At 41.6% G+C, this 19,989-nt stretch overlaps 1 protein-coding gene across 5 annotated transcripts in view; it reads right to left on the reverse strand.

The window, feature by feature from the left end:
* Positions 1-1,928: 1,928 nt before the first annotated feature.
* Positions 1,929-19,989, reverse strand: part of Znf410 (zinc finger protein 410) — a 33,399-nt gene continuing 15,338 nt past the window's right edge. For 2 of the 5 annotated variants that reach the window (XM_027418480.2, XM_027418481.2), the window contains 7 exons: positions 18,553-18,703; positions 16,359-16,540; positions 15,327-15,416; positions 11,873-11,998; positions 10,277-10,417; positions 8,767-8,894; positions 1,929-2,543 (listed from right to left, as the gene is read on the reverse strand). In XM_027418480.2, the coding sequence (XP_027274281.1) occupies positions 2,505-2,543; positions 8,767-8,894; positions 10,277-10,417; positions 11,873-11,998; positions 15,327-15,416; positions 16,359-16,540; positions 18,553-18,703 (857 nt within the window). In that variant the 3' untranslated portion in view covers positions 1,929-2,504. Of the gene's footprint in view, positions 2,544-8,763; positions 8,895-9,802; positions 10,006-10,276; positions 10,418-11,872; positions 11,999-15,004; positions 15,159-15,326; positions 15,417-16,358; positions 16,541-18,552; positions 18,704-19,989 lie in introns of those variants that run through there. The other 3 variants (XM_027418482.2, XR_003485951.2, XM_027418483.2) reach the window with 3 other exon arrangements.

A 19,989-nucleotide genomic window follows, 5' to 3' on the forward strand; every position in this document is an offset into this window, starting at 1 on the left:
GGATGTATTAGCATAAACTTTATTTTAAATAAAACTTCTCTGACCACTATGATTTTGTACTAGTAGGTGATCTTTGGGGTGTCTTTCTTGTCAATTAATTGTGCTGTAGGCAGATAACAGGCTTATAGAAGCCCATTTTTCATGTTTAACCATTTCTGGAAAAGAATCTGAATTACCCTTTTTTTCTGCCATTTTCCAAGACTCTTAGACATTGTGGTTTTTTTGATGGGTCCGATACTCTAATAATTTAGATATGCCAGCTCTCTTTTTTTGTCTTTTTAAAGATTTTATTTATTATGTATACAGCATTCTGCTTCCATGTATATCTGCACACCAGAAGATGGCACCAGATCTCATAGTGGATGGTTGTGAGCCACCATGTGATTGCTGGGAATTGAACTCAGGACCTCTGGAAGAGCAGTCAGTGCTTTTAACTTCTGAGCCATTTCTCCAACAGCTCTCTCTCTTTTTTTAAAGACTCATTTATTTATTATGTATACAGTGTTCTGTCTGCATATTTGCCCGCATGCCAGAAGAGGGCACCAGATCCTATTATAGATTACTGTGAGCCACCATGTGGTTACTGGGAATTGAACTCAGGACCTCTGGAAGAGCAGCCAGTGAGTGCTCTTAACCCCTGAGCCACCTCTCCAACCCATTTTTCTTTTTCTTCTTCTTCTTTTTTTTTTTCCCAGACAGAGTTTCTCTGTGTAGCTTTGGAGCCTGTCCTGAAACTCAGAGATCCACCTGCCTCTACCTCATGAGTTCTGAGATTAAAGGCGAGCTCCACCACAACCACCACAATCAGCAGCAGCTTAGGTTCACCAGTTCTGAACGAAAACACTGATGTCAAGTTTTCTTTTTCAAGTCAGGGTTTCTCTGTGTAGAACACACTGGCATCAAACTTGGATATGCCTATCTCTGCCTGCCAAGTGCTGGGATTAAAGGCAAAGACCACCATCACCTGGCTGGTGTTCAGTTTTCTAAAGCTCCTCAGTTCAGTTTTACCTCTATAGTATCCTAAAAGTCAATCAGCACCTTATCTTATGGTAGTAGTGTTTTTCCCTATTTTTCAGATTATGTCTATGTTGTGTGTTGTGGAGATATGTGCACGACTGAAGGTACCCACAGAATCCCTTGGAGCTGGAGTTAGAGGGTGATGTGAACTGCTTGATGTGGGTGCTAGGAACGGAACTGGAGTCCTCTGGAAGAGTAGCAAGTGCTCTTAACTGCTAAACCATCTCTCTAGGCCAAAGAATGTGTTTTTCCTTTCTTTTTCTTTTTGGAGACAAGTTCTTACTATGTAGCTTTGGCTATCTTGGAATTCTCTGTGTAAATCAGGCCTCAAACTCCTCTGAATGCTGGGCACCACCAAACCTGGCTAATCAGTGTAGACTTGGCTGTCCTGGAACTGTTGTGACAAGGTAGTTTCAAACTCTTTAAGAGATCTGACTGCCTTAAAGGCATGAGTTCACATCTCTAGCCCCTTTCTCTTTTCTTTTCAGTGCCTTATCTTAAAGAGAAAGACTGGGTTATTTTCTTGACCTCCTCTCTAAGAACACATCTAAAACAGCAGTTCTCAACTTGTGGGTGGTGACCTCATCATATATCCTGCATATCTGATGTTTACATTACGATTCATTAACAGTAGCAGAATTAAAGTTACGAATTAGCATTGAAGATAATTTTATGTTGAGGGGTCACAACATGAGGAACTATATTAAAGGGGTTGCAGCATTAGGAAGGCTCAGAACCACCAGTCTAAAACAAGAGTCAAAGAGCTGAGTGGGTTGTTTTGTTTAAAAGGAAAACTGAAACTCTAAATCATGTGGTTTTTAACTTAAAAAAAAAAAAAAAGAAAGAAAAAAAAACCCTCATAACATGCTATATTTTAAGTCCCATAATCAAAACAAAAAAATGACCAAGAAGAGGTGTACCTCAGCCTGGGCCAAGGGGAGATTCAAGTAATTTATTTTTACAGCCCAATGGCTGAGAGTCTTTTACTCAGGTTGCTAAAGGAAGAATGTCACAACATAATTGGCATCACTCCCTTCTTCAAAGCAACAAGGCATCTTGAAAATTCAATGTCCTGGTGAAGTTCTGTGGTTGGAAGCAGGACATGATTAAACAATATGGAAAGATAGCTGGGTCTAGCATGAAAACTCTTCGAAGGAAAACCTGAACAGTCACAATGAAAATCTTCATCCAACACATCATTAAACTTGCTTTTGAGAGAAGTCTACCCCAAAACTTCGCAGTAGAAAGTGAAGCAGCTACAGGTATCCAGCCCATAGTCACTGCCTCATTCTTTTTCTGGATCAGATGGAGGTTGAACCGAAGCCTTCAGACACCCCTCTTCTCTGCCAGGGAAGATGAACACAGGCGAGGCGAGGTCTTTGTCCTTCACACATTCATTTTAGTTCTGGCAGAATGTGAGCCTTTAGATCTGTTCCCATCATGCACTCTGGGGTCAGACAGATCCCCTCCTCCAGGAGCCAGCAAACTCATGTCTGTCTTTCAGTTAAATCTCCTTGGTTTAGTAACTATAAAATTGAAAACAAATATAGACTAGGTTAAGGATGAATTACAGAAGCAAAAAGACCAGCTTAGACTAAATGAAAGGGTTAAGAGTGGAGTCTGGGGAGTACACTGATTCAGTAAAGGGTGATGGACAGAACTTATAATCCAGTTGTTTTAATTTTGAAAAACTGATTCATTTTTATATGTATTAGTATTTTGCCTGCATATATGTCTATGAGGGTGTTGGATTCCCCTGGAGTTACAGACAGTTGTGAACTGCAATGTGCTGGGAATTGAACTCAGGTCCTCTGGAAAGAACAGCTAGTGCTTAACCATTGAGTCATCTTTCCAGCCCCCTAAAGCTTGCTTTTGGTTGTTGTTTTGTGAGACAGGGTTTCTCCATGTAGCCCTGGCTGTCCTGGAGTTTTCTATGTACACCAGACCAGTCTTTAGCTCAGAGATCCGCTGATCTCTGCCTACTGAATACTGGGTCTAAAGGTGAGTGCCATCATGCCTGACTGCCACATTAACTACAGCAATAAAATAACCTGAATCTACAGGCTCAACAACTGTGTTCATACTGACAGTCAGTGATGGAAGAATCAACACAGAAGGAAATCAGTAGTGATGAAACCAAAACTGTTATAAAGTCAGTGTCAATCCAAAACACAGACAACCAGGAGGAAAGGGAGCTGTTTCTATTACAACTCCTGAAGCAGGAACCTACCCATTAGAGATTCAGGGTTTCACTGGGCTTAAAACCTTTTCTGGGGCTGGAGAGATGGCTCAGAGGTTAAGAGCACCGACTGCTCTTCCAGGGGTCCTGAGTTCAATTCCCACCTACCACATGGTGGCTCACAACCATCCGTTGTGAGATCTGGTGCCCTCTTCTGGTGTGCAGATATACATGGAAGCAGAATGTTGTATACATAATAAATAAATAAAATCTTAAAAAAAAAAAAACTTTTCTGTGGTGAAGGGAGATGGGCCTAAAGGACTCCTACAGGGCTATAGCAAACACCGATACTCCACTCTATACTGTTCAGTTTTTTATTAATAATTGATGAAACTAGTTTCCAACTGTGTGTGTATGTATTTATGTACATGAATGAGGTCTACACGCCATCCACCCTGGTTTTTTTTTTTTTTTTTTTTTTTTTTTTTTTTTTTTGAGACAAGGGCTCTTGCTAGCCTGAAGCTCATTTTGGCAAGGTCAGTTGGCCATCTCTTACCTTCCCGGTGCAGATTACAAAGCACATGCTGCCAAACCTAGAATTTTTTTTATAACCTTGAAATGCTGGGATTATAGGCATGTGTTACCATGCCTGGCTGTTTTACAAGGGTTCTTAGGAGCCAACTCAGGTCTTCATGCTTGTATGGCAAGCACTTGACCAAAATGAGCTACCTCCCCAGTCCCACCGGAAAACAGGCAGAGCATGCCAGTAAGCAACATTCCTCCCTGGTCTCTGCTTCAGTGCCTGACTCTGGGTTCCAGTCCTGGCTTTCCTCCATCATGGACTCTAATCTATAAATTATAATAAACATTTCTTCCCCAAGTTGCTTTTTGGTCATGGTGTTTAAATCACAGTAACCGGTTAACCAGATGCAATGCATGGATTCTGGTTCATGTCAGACAACCAAAGACATTTTAGAGGAGATGAAAAACAAAAGCTAAATATTAGAAGATAACAAATTATTACTCAACTTGTTGGGGATGGAAATATAGTTATTTCCTAAATCCTTATTCCTCCCCCTCCCCCCCAGATAGGGTTTCTCTGTGTAGCTTTAGAGCCTATCCTGGCACTTGCTCTGGAGACCAGGCTGGCTGGCCTCGAACTCACAGAGATTTGATTGCCTCTGCCTCCCGAGTGCTGGGATTAAAGGCGTGCATCACCAACGCCCGGCTCTAAATCCTTATCTTTTAAGAGGTATACTCTAAAAAAATTACAGAGAGGTCTATAATGTTTTACAGTATTCTGGCACAAAAACAGTGTAGCATTAAGTACTGAGGGGCTGGAAAATTGGCTCAGCAGTTAAGAGCATTTGCTGTGCTTGCAGAGAACGTGAACCTGGTTCCCAGTAACTACACTGTGGCTCACAACCACTTGTAACTCCAGTTCAATAGGATCTGATGCCTTCTCATGCCCACAAGGGAACTAGGCATGCATAAGATACACATATATACATGTAATCAAAACAAACATATCAAATAAAGGCTATTTCCATAAGATAGTTTTTTAAATTGAAATTATTAGACAAGTAGATTGTAGTATAGAGGACAACCAATTGGTATTTCTTTTCTTTGGTTTTTTTGAGACAGGGTTTCTCTGTGGCTTTGGAGGTTGTCCTGGAACTAGCTCTTGTACACCAGGCTGGTCTCGAACTCACAGAGATCGGCCTGCCTACGCCTCCCGAGTACTGGGATTAAAGGCGTGTGCCACCACCACCCAGCTTGTATTTCTTTTTAAATTTATTTTATGTGCATTGATGTCTTGCCACGGGTGTCGGGTCTCCTAGAACTGGAATTATAAACAGTTGTGAGCTGTCATGTAGGTCCTGGGAATTGAACTGGGTTCTCTGGAAGAGCAGTCAGTGCTCTTAACCACTGAATCATCTCTCCAGCTCCCCCTCCCCCGTAAGATAAATTTCAAAGAAGAAAAATGAAGAGGCAAAAATAGAGGGTACAGTTGCATAAGAAAGACAGAAACCTACAAACCTCCAAAACAGCAACCTAGAGAAGGTAACTTAGAACCAATGATGCCAAAAGTAGAATATTCAATACAAAATAAACAAGTCACAACAACAAATATAATGTCCTGATACAATATGCTGACATGAATGCCCAAAGCCCTGTGATCAACCCAAAAGAGTTGATCTATTTAAAATAATGTAGAATGTAGAGTCATTTAGATACTATAAATGGCTTACTAGGGCATAAAGATTATACTGAAAGGAAAGGGGGAAAGGGAGAGGTTGTAAAACAAACAAAACAAAATACTGGGGGGATCTTTGCTGAAAGCTTATCCATATGCAATGTACTCTCAAGACACAGACCATGGCCTGATTGGTTTTTCATTCTCTTTTCTGGGTCAGCCAAGATGATACAATTGGAAGGGCTCAGAATCAATCTAAATCTCTTCGACTGGGACCATAGTTCCAGCCAACAAGCAATTGAACAAGGTATTTAGCTCAGATGGTTCGGTCTGTTAGCTCCCAGACTCGTGACCACAAACTCGAAGGTTTGCCTGTTTCTGCCTCCCAAATGCTGGTATTAAAGGTGTGTGCTACCACACCTGGCCCAATTTTGACCCCCTTTTTTTAAGAGAAGGGCTCACTCTGTAGCTCAGGATATCTTGAAACTCACTCAGTAGTCTGAGTTGGCTTCCAACACATAATTCTGGCTCTTAGTAGTGGGATTATGGGCACATGTCAACATGCCTGGTTTAAATAATTGTTTTATGGTGGTGGCACATACCTGTAATCCCAGCACTTGAGAGGCAGAGGCAGGAAAGATCTCTGTGAGTTCGAGTCCAGACTGGTCTACAAAACAAGTTTCAGGACAGCCAGAGCTGTTACACAGAGAAACCTTGTCCCAAAAAAACAAACAGACAAAAATGTCATGGGTAATTAGCATGTAAGTAATATTTTCTGATCATACTGTAACCTGATTGACCTTATTTGTTCCATGAGACCCTGGTCCCCTCTTTTTCCAAATACATTGCCCGCTTCTACTCCCACATTTGGTTTTGAAACAGGATCTAGCTGTAACCTAGGCTGGCCTAGAACCTGCAATCCCTTTATTTCAACCAGGAACATTGGAACTACAGGCAAAGCTTAATTTCAGCCACCAGCTTAATTTCCCCAATTTTTAGAGCATCTTTTACTACCCGTCACATGTTTAAAATGGTGTGTTTGCATACATATATGAAGGAATGTGAGTGTGAAGCCTAAGTTTGATGTCAGGTATCTTCCTCACTCACTTAGAAACAGGGTCTCTCAATGGACCCAGAGCTTGCCAATTCTAGTTAGTCTAGTTAGCCACCTTGCCCAATGAATGCTGGGACTGACAACTATCTAGCACAACTACCCAATATTTCCATTGGTGCTTGCGATTGGAATGACAGCCTTCGGTTTGCTTGATCCACTGAGCCATCTCTCTATAATTTTTTGTTTTCTTGTGTGCTGGTATGTACAGTGTATACAGGTGTGCATTTTATTATGTTTGTGTGCTCATGTATATACAAGTGTGGAGACCAGAAGTTAATGTTGGGTGTCTTTTTCTACTGCTTCTCAACCATTTTGTTGTTTTCAGCTTTTATTTAGTCTTTGTGTCTTTCAATCATCATGCATCTCCATCCACTCACTTCCCTGTCCCTTCATATCCACCACCTTCCCCCACAAAATAAAATGAAAGGGAAACAGAGGTAAAAAGGAAGGAAAAATCAATCTCATCATGAAAACTGTAGTGTAACACAGTGAAGCATGAATTAAACCCTTTTATCCATTTATTTTTACTTGCAAGTGTTCATTACAGAGTCATTAGTCTGGTTGGAGGCCTCTGGTTTCTGCAGAACCCTCACTGAAACTCCTCTTGGTTATCCTGTTGTTGCCCTGTATCATGGAGATCTATAGCTTTAGGTCTGCAGGACCAGTCCCTTCACGAGCTCCAGGAGATCAAAGATGTGGTGGATGTTGGGATGAGTCAAACCATAACCCTGGTTCTGGGCCTAAGTAGTTGCAGGTTTGGTCAGCCCACCAGCTCTCTCCTGTCCTCACCACCAGGATAAGCTCACCTGCATTGCCTTGGCTGCTAAGGGGCAGGGCCAGTTCTCCTGTTTTCATGTCCTCAGCGTTGGTTCTCCTACACCTACACTTTCTGTCTCCCCAGTGCTGCAGCTGAGGAGGGGCAGTAACAGCTCTCTTGCTTTTAGGACCTCAGGGCCAGCTCTCCCACCTATCTCAGACTGATGGGAGGAGGGATAGGAGGTCATATCTCCTCTGCCCATGCAGCCACATGACAGATGAGTAACAGGGACAGCTCTCCCATGCTCACAACATCGGGACTGGATCACCCACACCTTTGCCAATGTTTTCAACTTTTTGAAACACCTTTTCTACACTATTTTGTATGCACGGCCTGTGTGAAACTGTACAAACATGTACTGGGAGTCAGCTTTCTCTATTATATGGGTTCCAGGAATATAATTCAGATCATGCTTAGTGGCAAGCACCTTTACCAGTCAATTATCTTGCTAGCCCTTCACCACATTTCTGAACCTAGAGCTCAAAAGTTAATTTCCTAGACTGGCTGGCCAGTGAGCTCTTGGGATCCACCTGTTTCTACCTCCCTAGCACTAGCATAATCTATACACCCACCACATCTGGTTTTAACACAGGTACTAGGGATCTGAACTCTAATCCTCACGCTTGTATCATAGGTACTTTACCAACTGAGCCATCTCCCTAGACTTTTGTGTTATTTTGTTTTGTTTTTGTTTTAATTTAGATTCCATATATGAAATTTAGATTCCATATATGAAAGAAATGTTTTTCTGAGATGTGGTCTCACAATGTAGCTTAAGTGCCAGGTTGGCCTTGAACCAGCAATCTAGTGAGGCAGAAATCAGTGAGAATAAACACAACTCATTAAAAAAAAAGTATATGATGGGGCAGAATAGGTGGCTCAGTGGTTAAGAGAGCAAATACTGTTCTTAAAGAGGACTGGAGTTCAGCTCCACCACCTATATTAGGTGGTTCACAACTGCCTGTCTGTAACTCCAGCTCCAGGGGATGGATTTGATACCTTTTCTGTTCTTTTGTTTGGTTGGGTTTTTTTTTGTTTGTTTGTTTTGTTTTTGTTTTTTTACTTTTGCTTTTCCAGACAGAGCTTCCTTGTGTAGTAGCCTGGCTGTCTTAGGACTTGCTTTGTAGAACAGGTTGGCCTCGAACTTACAGAGATCTGCCTGCTTCTGCCTCCTGAGTGCTAGAATTAAAGGTGTGTGCCACCACCGCCCTGATACCCTCTTTACTGGCCTCCATGGATACCTGCAATCATGTGCATGGGTGACACACACAGAGTACAAATAATTAAAATTAAACTTAAAAATTATGTGAAAGAGTGCTCAGGCCTCAGAGTATCAGATCAGTCTCCCAAATAACAAGACATCACTCAGATTGCAGTAACACTGCACTAATGCTTAAAGGAAAGTCAGTCAGTCAAAGTAAGGGCAGGAGAGACAGTGTTACCTCCTGTGGATTTACCGCAGTTAAGACAGAAACTTCATAGGACTGCCTCCCCGACTGCATGGTCACCAAATGATGTGTCACATCAGTTACTGAAGACAGAGGGCGTGAGGATCCTTCAGTGAGCACCTCTGTGAAACAACAGGAAAATTACTCTTCAGTGAATAGAGAACCCACATGTACACCCGCTGCTTCATAAGCCAATCACTGAAAATGCTAGTGTCTGTTCCCTGAAGAATTCCACCCCAAGTTCTTTTCTTTCTTCATTATTAGTGGATTTAGAAAGTATTAACAAAAGAAGAGTGGGAAGTCAAAGAAACTTGGACATAAGAATGACAATTTTTCAATGTAACAATTTGGGATAAAATGTTTTCAGTCTGTATGAAGTAGGGCAAACACTGCCCAGGCAGGCCCTTGAGGCCGTCAATACTGAGGTTCTGAGCAGTATGTCCATGTCAAGAACCTGAGCTAATCCTAAAAATTCTGACTAAAAATACTGAGCTTAAAAATTCAGACTCAGTGTCCCTTCCTCCCTTGGATTTGCTTCTTCAAGGCAAGCAAAGCGCTCCATGCAACTCCTCTGTCTTCTGGTGTGCTCTGCACTAGTACTGCTAAGCAACAGGTGGGCCTAGGTAAGCATGCTGTGGGCTTTGTAAGGTACACACTGAAGTCACTAAAACACAGCCAGTTACACCTCTGACCGTGAAAGAGTGACTAAAACACAGGCTCTTACAGTTAGTAGACATTCATCAGGGAATCACCATGAAAACCTTTTGGAGATAGTTTTACAGATAAACCACTTGGTCCACAAACAAATGAAGTTTTTTTTCCTGGAGACTTCATAGCTTGGTCTGCTCTTTCAGACTGTACTGTATAATAAATGTTTGCTGATGAAATTTCATCTGTTTACTACTCAATGATGTTTCATATATTTATGCTGTTTCAACTTCTCAACTAGAATGGTCCCTACCTCCTACTTTTGTCTTTCCCATGGTGCCAGGTACACAGTAGGCACTAAATAAATGCATGCTGACCTCACCTGGTAAGTTTTTCAGAGAAGAGGGCCTGGCCTGTGTAAGCTGGGTGAAATTTCTATACCAGAGGAGCAACTGTTTCCTAGAGAGCCCTTTCTTTTCTCCAGAAGATATGGCTTTTGAAGGTATGGACAAACTGCTTTGTATCTCCTCTGTAAAACCTGGTTATGCTCTGTTTAAATGTTTTAAAAGTTAAGCTCTTCCATAACTGCAACAGGAAAGACAGACACAGTTGGGCTAGGATGCTAAGGATTACAGATAATTTTAACTTTTAAATTTTCCTTTATTCTTGTGTTTACATCATATTTAATCATTAAAAGAAAAAAGATTCATTTAACCACCCCAGAGAATAAATTAAAATACTATTCAATCACACCATCATTTAAGAGATAATATTAAAACTTCCATTTTGAAGATACTCTACTCCTTAGCCCCAAGTTACAACTTGTTCCCCCCAAATAAAGAACTAGAAGTCTTACCATCATCAACTCCAAGAATAGAATTGGTATTTGGTAGATTCAAGGACTCTCCACCAAGGCTGGACTGGGGATTCATAGACACCAGGTTTTTACTGGGTACTGAAGCTTCTTCAAGCAAACTACTGCCCATTAGTGGCTCAGCTGTACAGAGAACAGGATGTGAGAGACACAAGAAAGCTGACTACCTCTTTCAGAACTGTAGGTTTCTGTTTGGATGCATTTCCTATTTCACTCACTTTCAAATAACAAGAATAAACCTACAGGGAAGTCAATCCTTAGGGATAATTATCTGTTTATGTGACCACCTTCTGAAGATTAGCTTATAACAGAGATCAAATGAGGACATCCTTTGAAAGAATATTTGCAATTTTTAAAAGAAAGACATGGAAAAGAAAAAGTTTCTATCAGTTTTAAAGTAGGGTAAAGGGCTGCCAAACCATGAAATACAAAATGCTAAATCTTGACCACTAAGTCAAGAACATACTGAGAAAATCCACAGAAACAGCTGACCTGAGCAAGTGCGAACTTATGGACCCCAGTCTGACAGCTGGGAAACCAACATAGGACCAAACCAGGCCCCCTGAACATGGGTGTCAGTTAGGAACACTGGACAGTCTGTGGGGCCTTTGGCAGTGAAACCAGGATGTATTCCTAGTGCACTAACGGACTTCAGGAGCCCATTTCCCATGGAGGGATACTCTCTTAGCCCAGAAACACAGGGGAGGGCCTAGGCCCTACCCCAAATGACTTGACAGATTTTGATGATTCCTCACCCTCCCTGGGGAGTGGATGGGAGATGGGATGGGGGGGTGGGGAGCATGGGAGAATGGGAGGGAGAGGGAACTGGAATTGATATATAAAATAAGATTGTTTCTAATTTAAGTATATATATATTTAAATAATATATATATTTTTTTTAAAGTTAAATCTTTATAGAAATCTTTTATGTCCATGCTCCCTAAAAGCTGAATCACAGATCACTTAGTTGACTTCAAACTCATTAGGGGAACATTTACTTACTATTTTGTTTTCTGAGACAGGGTCTCAAGTAGTGCAGGCTGGCCTCAAACTTACTACATAGTTAGGCTGGCCTGTTGATCTTCTACCTCTACCTCTCATTTGCTGGGATTAAAGACCACCTAAGACAGTGATCTTAACTATGTTGCCCAGATTGTGCTCCCTCCTCAGCCTTCCAAGTGGATGTACAGGCATTATTTGTTTTGTGCATGTGTACACACATGTTCACACACCTTTTTCTGTGGTGTTTAAACCCAGGGTCTTACATGTGCTAAGCAAGCACTCTACTGCTGAGCTGCTTGCAAACCCCTTAGTGGAACTTATAATAGTATGTGCTCTGGGATTTACAACTCATCTCATTTATCAAGTTCCTTTATTGTGAGGGGAGGAACACAAACAATAAGGAAATATATGTTTTGAAAGTTTGCAGATGATTATACTATACAGCTGTTACAAACTATGAATTCATCAAATGAAACCAAGTCTCTCTACCCTAAACCTAACTATATCTCCAAATAGCCAAGCAGTCCAATGACTTGGCTGTTTAACACAGTTCTCCACTCTGACCATTCTCCTCACCAGGTTGTTCCTGTTCTTGACTCCCAGATGCTCCCAGCTGCAAGTGATGCTTTCTCATGTGAACATTTCTGCTCCCACTCTGAGAAAAGGTCTTGCCACAGACTTGGCACTGATGAGGTTTCTCTCCTGCAAAAAGAACTATGTTAAGATAGGACAGCCCAAAATTTCTGATGGCCATCAAGTAGACAGAAGACTTAGGGCTCCTCTTTGGCACACAACCTCTGTACACAGGGAAGGCAGGACAGCCACCCCAGGAGGGCTTAGCACACACTTTGGCTCCAGTCCTACTTCTGGACCAAAGTCCTGCTAGCCTTCCAAACAGCCTCCTCGGTGTGGCACCATGGCACCTGCACAACATAATTATTTACTTTTTCAATAGTCTTCCCCCAAACATCAGAATTCATATCTACCTCAAGGTTCATTACAACCTTGGGTTCCTAAAATTGCACATTTGCCAACAACTCTTTTAACATAAATGACCTGAACTACAATGTCTGTTTTATAAGTCTCCAACAGTCTTCATTCACCTACCATGACAACCAGCCTCAGAACAAAGCTCAAAAGCTGATTTCCATGGACACTCATGTTCCCAGGGGCCAGGCAGGTGGATAAAGGAGTAAAATAGGGAATGCTTCCCCAGTACAAGGGCAGCTGCTATTCACTTCTGACCAGTGTTGCCATGTGTAGACAGAAGCCTTGTTCTGCCAGATTTTTTTTTTCTTGTAAGAAGGAGGATTTAAATAAAATCTTCCAACTTGCAAATACTGGGAACCAATTTACTGGTAAAAACATTAAGGTAGCAATTTTCTTTCTTCTTCATCTTTTTTTTTTTTTTCTCCTCAAGACAGGGTTTCTTTGTATTGTTTTGGAGGTTATCCTAGAATTCACTCTGTAGACCAGGCTGGCCTCGAACTCACAGAGGCCCACCTGCCTCTGCCTCCTGAGTGCTGGGATTAAAGGCATGTGCCACCAATGCCTGGCTAGGTAGCAATTTTCATTGCTGATGAGAATGCAAAAAAAAAAATGACATCCATGGTTGGTAATCTGACATTACCCAGACACAATACAGATGTTTTTATCCTTCATCTAGGAGTCCTACCTCTGTAAATCTGCCTTTAAGTTACAACAGGAAATAACCTACACAAAGGTTATTTATTGCAGCACAATTTTAAATGGCTAACAATTAGACAAACCCAAGTAAGTGTCTCACAGATTAAAGTTATGTGCCTATAATCCTTAGGAGACTAAAGGCAGGAGAGTTAAAAAAAAAAATGTTGAAAGCCAACATGGGCAAGTTCTAGGCCACTCTGAACTACAGCTGAAACCTCCATTTCTATTCTTTTATTTTCTTTTAGGTATATATTACAGACATCTCACTCTGTAGGCCCAGCTAATCTGGAACTCACTATACAGCCCAAGCTAGCTTCAAATTCATGGCACTCCTTTTCTATCAGCCTCTGGGTGCTATGCAATATACTACCAGGCTTTCCAAAAGCCTTATTTTAAAAAAGCCACAAACAGCTGAATGTGATGGTACATGCCTTTAATCCCAGAACCTGAGTGGTTCAGTGATTCAGTGAAGAGTGGAATTTATATTGATACCAGGTCAATATAGAGAGTGTCTCAAAAGGAAAACAAAACAAAACAAACATCTCCTGGAACTGGAGTTACAGGAGGGTTGAGACACCTGATGTGGTGCTGAAAACTGAACCTGGTCCTCTGGAAGGACAGCAGTAGTGCTCTCGTAACTCCTGGGACATCTCTCCAGCCCTCTGTTTGATGTCTGCCATTTTTACTTGGAACTTGTCATCATATAAAAACTGCTTAGAAGCTGGAGACAAAGCTCAACTGGTAAAATACTTGCCTAGCATGTACAAAGCCCACACTTGCAGTCCCAACACCTGGGAGGTGGAGGCAGGATGATCAGAAGGTCAGTATAATCCTGTGCTACCTAAGACCTGTCTCAACAAACGAAAAACAAAACATCTGCAGCACTGAGACTATGAAATTCCCATCCCTGACTGACTAGTCATCTCCATATCCCGAACTCTCACTGAAGTGCTTTATGGTCTTCATCAAAACCAGTCTTTCTGCCTCCACCTCCTCAGTGCGTTCTGTTTGGGGGAGTGGGAAAGGAGGGAAGAGAAATAAGTATCAATTTAGATTTTTCTATTTAGCCTACAAAGTCTGGCTGCTAAAGAATATTTTCAGAAAGTTTGAAAGACATTTTTGTCAGGGGAGATTGTCATCTGCATAGAATGAGCAAGTCAACACAATTGCATGGAATTTAATAATACAAAGCAAAAAGCAGATCACTAGGTCTTTTCTTCTACACTGCTGGCTGCCATGAAGCCCCAGTAGGCAAAGGCAGTTTCTGTTGGAACGGTGACTGAAGCAGGACCACCAGTGCCTTCTCAGAAGACAGGAATATCACAGCTCTTGCTACCACTGACATCAGTCTTCCCATTTTGCTCTGGATTTTCAAATCCTCCAAAGGAATGAAAATGTCAATACAGGTTCCATATCAAATTTAACATATAGGGCTGGAGAGATGGCTCAGTGGTTAAGAGCACAGACTGCTCTTCCAGAGGTCCTGAGTTCAATTCTCAGCAACCACATGGTGGCTCACAACATAAAGATCTGGTGCCCTCTTCTGGTGTGCAGATATACATGGAAGCAGAATGTTGTACACAAATAAACAAATATATATATATATATACACATATATATGTACATATATATATATACATATATATTTGTATTTATATAAAAAGACCAATAATAGCAGTATGTTATGCATCAATAGCAGCAACAGCTTTTCCAGGTTCTGCAGTCATTTGAACAAAATTGTAGAGACATCCAGCACACTCCACTTAAAAAAAAACAAAACAAAAAAACAAAAAGCAAAAAACAAAGTCCCAGAAAACAGCACAGTTCTGTTACTCTTGTGGTACCTGGCACCATTTTTTTTTTTTAATTAGCTTCTTAATTATCATCTGGAAGGAAACCATTCTGAGCAACATCATTAAAAACAGCTCTGATAAAGCACAGTCACTGGTATGTATCATAAAGCAGGTCCACATATGAGTGAGTACATATCATGTTTGTTTTTTTTGTAATTGGGTTACCTCGCTCAGAATGGTTTCTTCCAGTTCCATCCATTTTCCTGCAAATTTCAAGATTCCATTGTCTTTTTCTGCTGAGTAGTACCACATTTTCTCTGTTAACTACCTGGACCATCACAGATCTTAGAAAAAGGTCTGCATTAGCAGGTTCCTCAGTAAATCTGAAGAGAAGAGTAACTGGTGAGAAGACCTTTTGAATGTAATTATTACGGGCCTTAGTGAGCTTTATTACCTTAGGATGGAAAGTGTTTCTTAGAGCACTGCATACCGCCTTGCCACCCTTGTCTCTTACTGTGCCTGAAGTCTATGAACAACACAGGCTCTAGTACCTGAGTGAACTACCAGGTGTTTCCGGAGGCTTGAATACTCAGCAAAGGATCGGCCACATCCCTGGGCTTCACAAATGAAAGGCTTCTCTCCTAGAGACAGAAAGTGAGACAAAGGCTCAGTCTTCTGAGAACGGACCATCGTTGTGTTCTGATTTTAATGACTTACTCTTTCTGATTTCTTTAACTTGGGCTATATAATTTCAACTGGGTACCCAGCAAATGTTATGTCTCAATGTTCTGGAATACAGACTATGAGACAGCCTTCCAATTTTTTATTCAAATTTCTTTCTTGGAATAAATACCTTTTACTATCTCAAGAACACTGAAAAGAAAACTGTTCATTCACTAACATACTGAAGGGTTATGCCAATTTGGAGGGAATCATGTCTAGAACAATTGTGGTTGAGCCTGGACTTTACTTTCTAAATGCCTTTAGAGCATACCTCCTGTCATTTGAGCAAAGAGAGCAGGAAAGAGGTACACATTCTCACTGGTGATCTGAGTTCAGTGATTAAGTTTTGCAAAAATACATTTCTGACAATAGCTCCCAAAGCAACTGTAGTATCTCAGACTAAGAAGCAAGGAGTTTTTATTTTCTCATTTCCTTCTGACATTTATTCTATCTCTCACGTCATGAGCTCTGTCTGACCTCAAGTTCAGGGTTCTATCTTATCTCATATTTAGTGCCCTGTAACATTTGTATGACTCAACAAATGCAGCAATACAATGTTCAGAGACTGGAAGACAGGCTGACCTGTCCATTATCCTGGTATCACCATTATCTATGACAACCTTACATTTGTTCCTACAAGTCAGGCTTCTGGAGACAGAAGTCAATACTGTCTGTTCGTCACACACACATGAAGTTGGATAAATGTTACTGGTAATGAACAGAATGCACAAGACATTGAGACTAAGGAAATCTTCAGAGTCTAGGAACAGCCCTGTGTCTTCATTTCTACTCCTGTATTGCTGTCCTAAGTATGAGCAAACGGCAAGCAAGAGCAGAGCCAGGGAGTGCAGACTGCACACCTGTGTGTGTGCGACGGTGGTTCTTCAGGTTCCCAGCTGTGGTGAACTGCTTGCCACACCCAGATTCATGGCACATGAACGGCTTCTCCCCGTTGTGTGTCCTCATGTGCACCTTTAGCCTCTGCAGCACATAAAAGCTTTTCCCACAGCCTTCTGCGGGGCACATGAAGGAGCGCTCGTTTCTGTAAAGACATAACAATGCCTGAAAACCCTTAGTGCTGGTGGTGACAAGGCAAGTCACCATTTCTTTTTCTTTCTTTCTTTCTTTTTTTTTTTAATTTTTATTTTATATGCATTGAGGTTTTTCCATGGGTGCCAGGTCCCCTGGAGCTGGAGTTACAGATAGTTGTGAGCTGACATGTGGGTGCTGGGAATTGAACCTCAGTCATCTGGAAGAACAGTCAATGCTCTTAACTACTGAGCCATCTCTCCAGCCTGACAAGTCAACGTTTCTACTGACACTCTTGGTAGCTGACCCATCTCTCTAGCCCTTACTTAGTATTACGTTCTCAAACTGCTTTGTAATGAGACTTGAGGATTTTTGCTCTTTAAGATATTTAGGTGCCAGCGGGCGTTGGTGGCGCACGCCTTTGATCCCAACACTTGGGAGGCAGAGGCAGACGGATCTCTGTGAGTTTGAAGCCAGCCTGGTCTACAGAGCAAGTTCCAGGACAGCCTCCAGAGCCACCGAGAAACCCAATCTCGAAAAACCAAAAAAGATATTTAGGTGCCAAATGTCTTATTGAAATATTTATCAGGAATGAGGTAATAGACGCAGGAGAATCAGGAATTCAAAGCCATCCTTTTCTAAACAGTAAGTTTGAGGCCTGCCCAGGCCACATGCCTCAAATAAAATAAGTAAATAAGATGACACAATTCTTTGTATTTACATACAAGCACCTTCTTCAACCACTAATCTCAGCACATGGTAGGCTAAGGAAGGAGGATCTGGAGTCCAAAGGCAGTCTGAGCAAACAATAAGAATTTGTTTAAAACTTGTTTTTTGTTTGTTTTGTTTTGTTTTTAAAGGGGGGGGGGAGTTTGCAGAGATGGCTCAGCAGTTAAGAGTACTAACTAGTTGTTTTTCCAGAGGACCCAGGTTCAATTCCCAGCACCCACATGGCAGCTCATACCTGCCTATAACTCCAGTTGAGGATGATCTAACACCTTCACACATGCAAGCAAAACATAAATACACATGAAATAAAAATAAATTATTTTTTTAAAAGGGGGGGCTGGGGCTATAGCTCAGGGAACAGTATATTTTTAACAGATTAGAAAGATCTGGTTTAGATCCTAAAACAACAACAACAACAAAACCAAACAGGAGGATGTGTTGTGGCATATTATTTTAAGACATGTTACATTTGTCTATGCTGTGGAACATTTGTTTTAATGATGCAAAGATGTGCTGCATTCTTATTTGTTTTTCTGTTTGTTTTCTGAGACAGGCTTTCTCTGTGTAGCCCAAACTATCCTGGAACTCAAGCTGTAGACCAGGCTGGCCTTGAACTCACAGAGATCCACCTGCTTATGCCTCCAAGTGCTGGGATTAAAGGCATGCGCCACCACCACCACACAGCATTTCTTTAACTCTGTGAAGCTGTGATTCTCTGCCTGTCTAAAACACCTGATTGGTCTAATAAAGAGCTGAATGACCAACAGCTTGGCAGGAAAGGATAGGTGGGGATGGCAGGCAGAGAGAATAAATGGGAGGAGAAATCTGGGAAGAAAGAGAGGAGCAAGGCGGGGAAAGGAGGACGATAGGGGTCAGCTACCCAACCACGAGCCAGCCATGGATTATGAGTGAAAATAAGATATACGCAAGAGAAAGGTAAAAGTCCAGAGGCAGAAGGCAGAAGGCAGAAGGCTTCATATTAGGTGGCATGCCTGTAAAAGCAACACTTGGGAGGTTGAGGTAGAAAAATCACTTAAGTTCAAAGAACTGCAGCAACTTGGGGAGCATAAGATTCCATCGAAAAACAAACAAGAACTAGAGATCTTGGTTTTTGAGACAAGGTCTTGCGATAGCTCAGACTGGTCTCAACCTTCGCAGCCTTTTAAAGGCCGAGATTACAGGTGTATATTTATCATCACCCCTCAATGAAAAAGACAGTTTTAGTCAGCATAACTGGAGCCCCCTTCTTTCCTGTAGTTTGTCTAGTCGGGGACACGTTCCTGATGATTAGCTCACCGATGAGTTTTAAGGTGGTACTTGAAATGAGCTGGCCACACAAATGTCCGGTCACAGCCTTCAACTGTACACTTGAGCTTCTTTTCCACTTGAGGAAGGGGCCCAGAATCTTTGGGTTGCCCATCGCCAGAACCAAGGTGGACATTTTCTCCTGTAACAAGTGACATATTTATGATTCAGGGAAGAATCCTGCTTAGATACTTAGATTCAAACAATAAAATTCCTGCATTTCATTCCTGGTGATCATTAACCAGATATCTGCTTGTGCTTCCGATATAGAGGCATTGACAGTACTCTATGTCCCCATCCAGAGAATTATCCACCGTTACCGTGTTTTATTAAACAAGACCCAGTTTCTGACAAATGTAAGGATGTCAATTATGTTTCCCTTTCACATTATTTCAGGAAGCAGAATTAAAACTATTCTGTGGGAGCCAGGCATGGATGGCTTGATTGAGTAGTCTCAAAAAAAACACCACTCCAAAACAAACAAAACACACCCACCATTTCATAAAACACAAACTGGTAGAGAAGTAACAGCAAGAGTGGAAGCTACAGAGGTAACCTGAAGTTCTAGATTAAAAAAAAAAAAAAAATCCTGTATTTTAGCCAGTCGTGGTGGCGCACACCTTTAATCCCAGCCCTTGAGAGGCAGAGGCAGAGGCAGATGGACCTCTGTGAGTTTGAGGCCAGCCTGGTCTACAGAGTGAGTTTCAGGAGAGCTAAGGCTACACGGAGAAACCCTATCTCAAAAAACCAAATAAATAAAAAAAAAATCATGTACTTGAAGACAAAACCATTGCTCTCTCCACATAGAGGGATACTCTCTCAGCTTAGGCACATGGGGGAGGGCCTAGGCCCTGCTCCAAATGATATGACAGAATCTGAAGATTCCCCCCCCCCATGGAAGTCCTCACCCTCCCTGGGGAGCAGAAAGGGGATGGAATAGGGCATTGGTGGGGGGCAGGGGAGGGAGAGGGAGCTGGGATTGACATGTAAAACAAGCTTGTTTCTGATTTAAATAAAAATCTAACTGTTCTATGACATATGTCAGGACATCATTTTGGATGCTTTCTGCTAGCTAACTTTAACATTTATTTTCATAATATTGCTCTCCATTTGTTACAATGTATTTAATCAATAAAGTTAAACTTCAACCAGGACTAAAGTATATATAACATAAAATTTCCCATTAACCTCTGAGATCCAGCTAATCAGTTTCTAACAAAAGGTCTATAAAAACCCTGTGCTAATCTAGAAACTGACACAAGTAAACAACCAGAGCTTTGTACATTCAATTTTATACATACATTAAGAATACCAGGGCTGGAGAGATGGCTCAGAGGTTAAGAGCACTGACTGCTCTTCCAGAGGTCCTGAGCCTGAGTTCAATTCCCAGCAACTACATGGTGGCTCACAATCATTCGTTATGAGATC

This window comes from Cricetulus griseus, chromosome 5, assembly GCF_003668045.3.
Source record: "Cricetulus griseus strain 17A/GY chromosome 5, alternate assembly CriGri-PICRH-1.0, whole genome shotgun sequence".
Taxonomy (NCBI): Eukaryota; Metazoa; Chordata; class Mammalia; order Rodentia; family Cricetidae; genus Cricetulus; species Cricetulus griseus.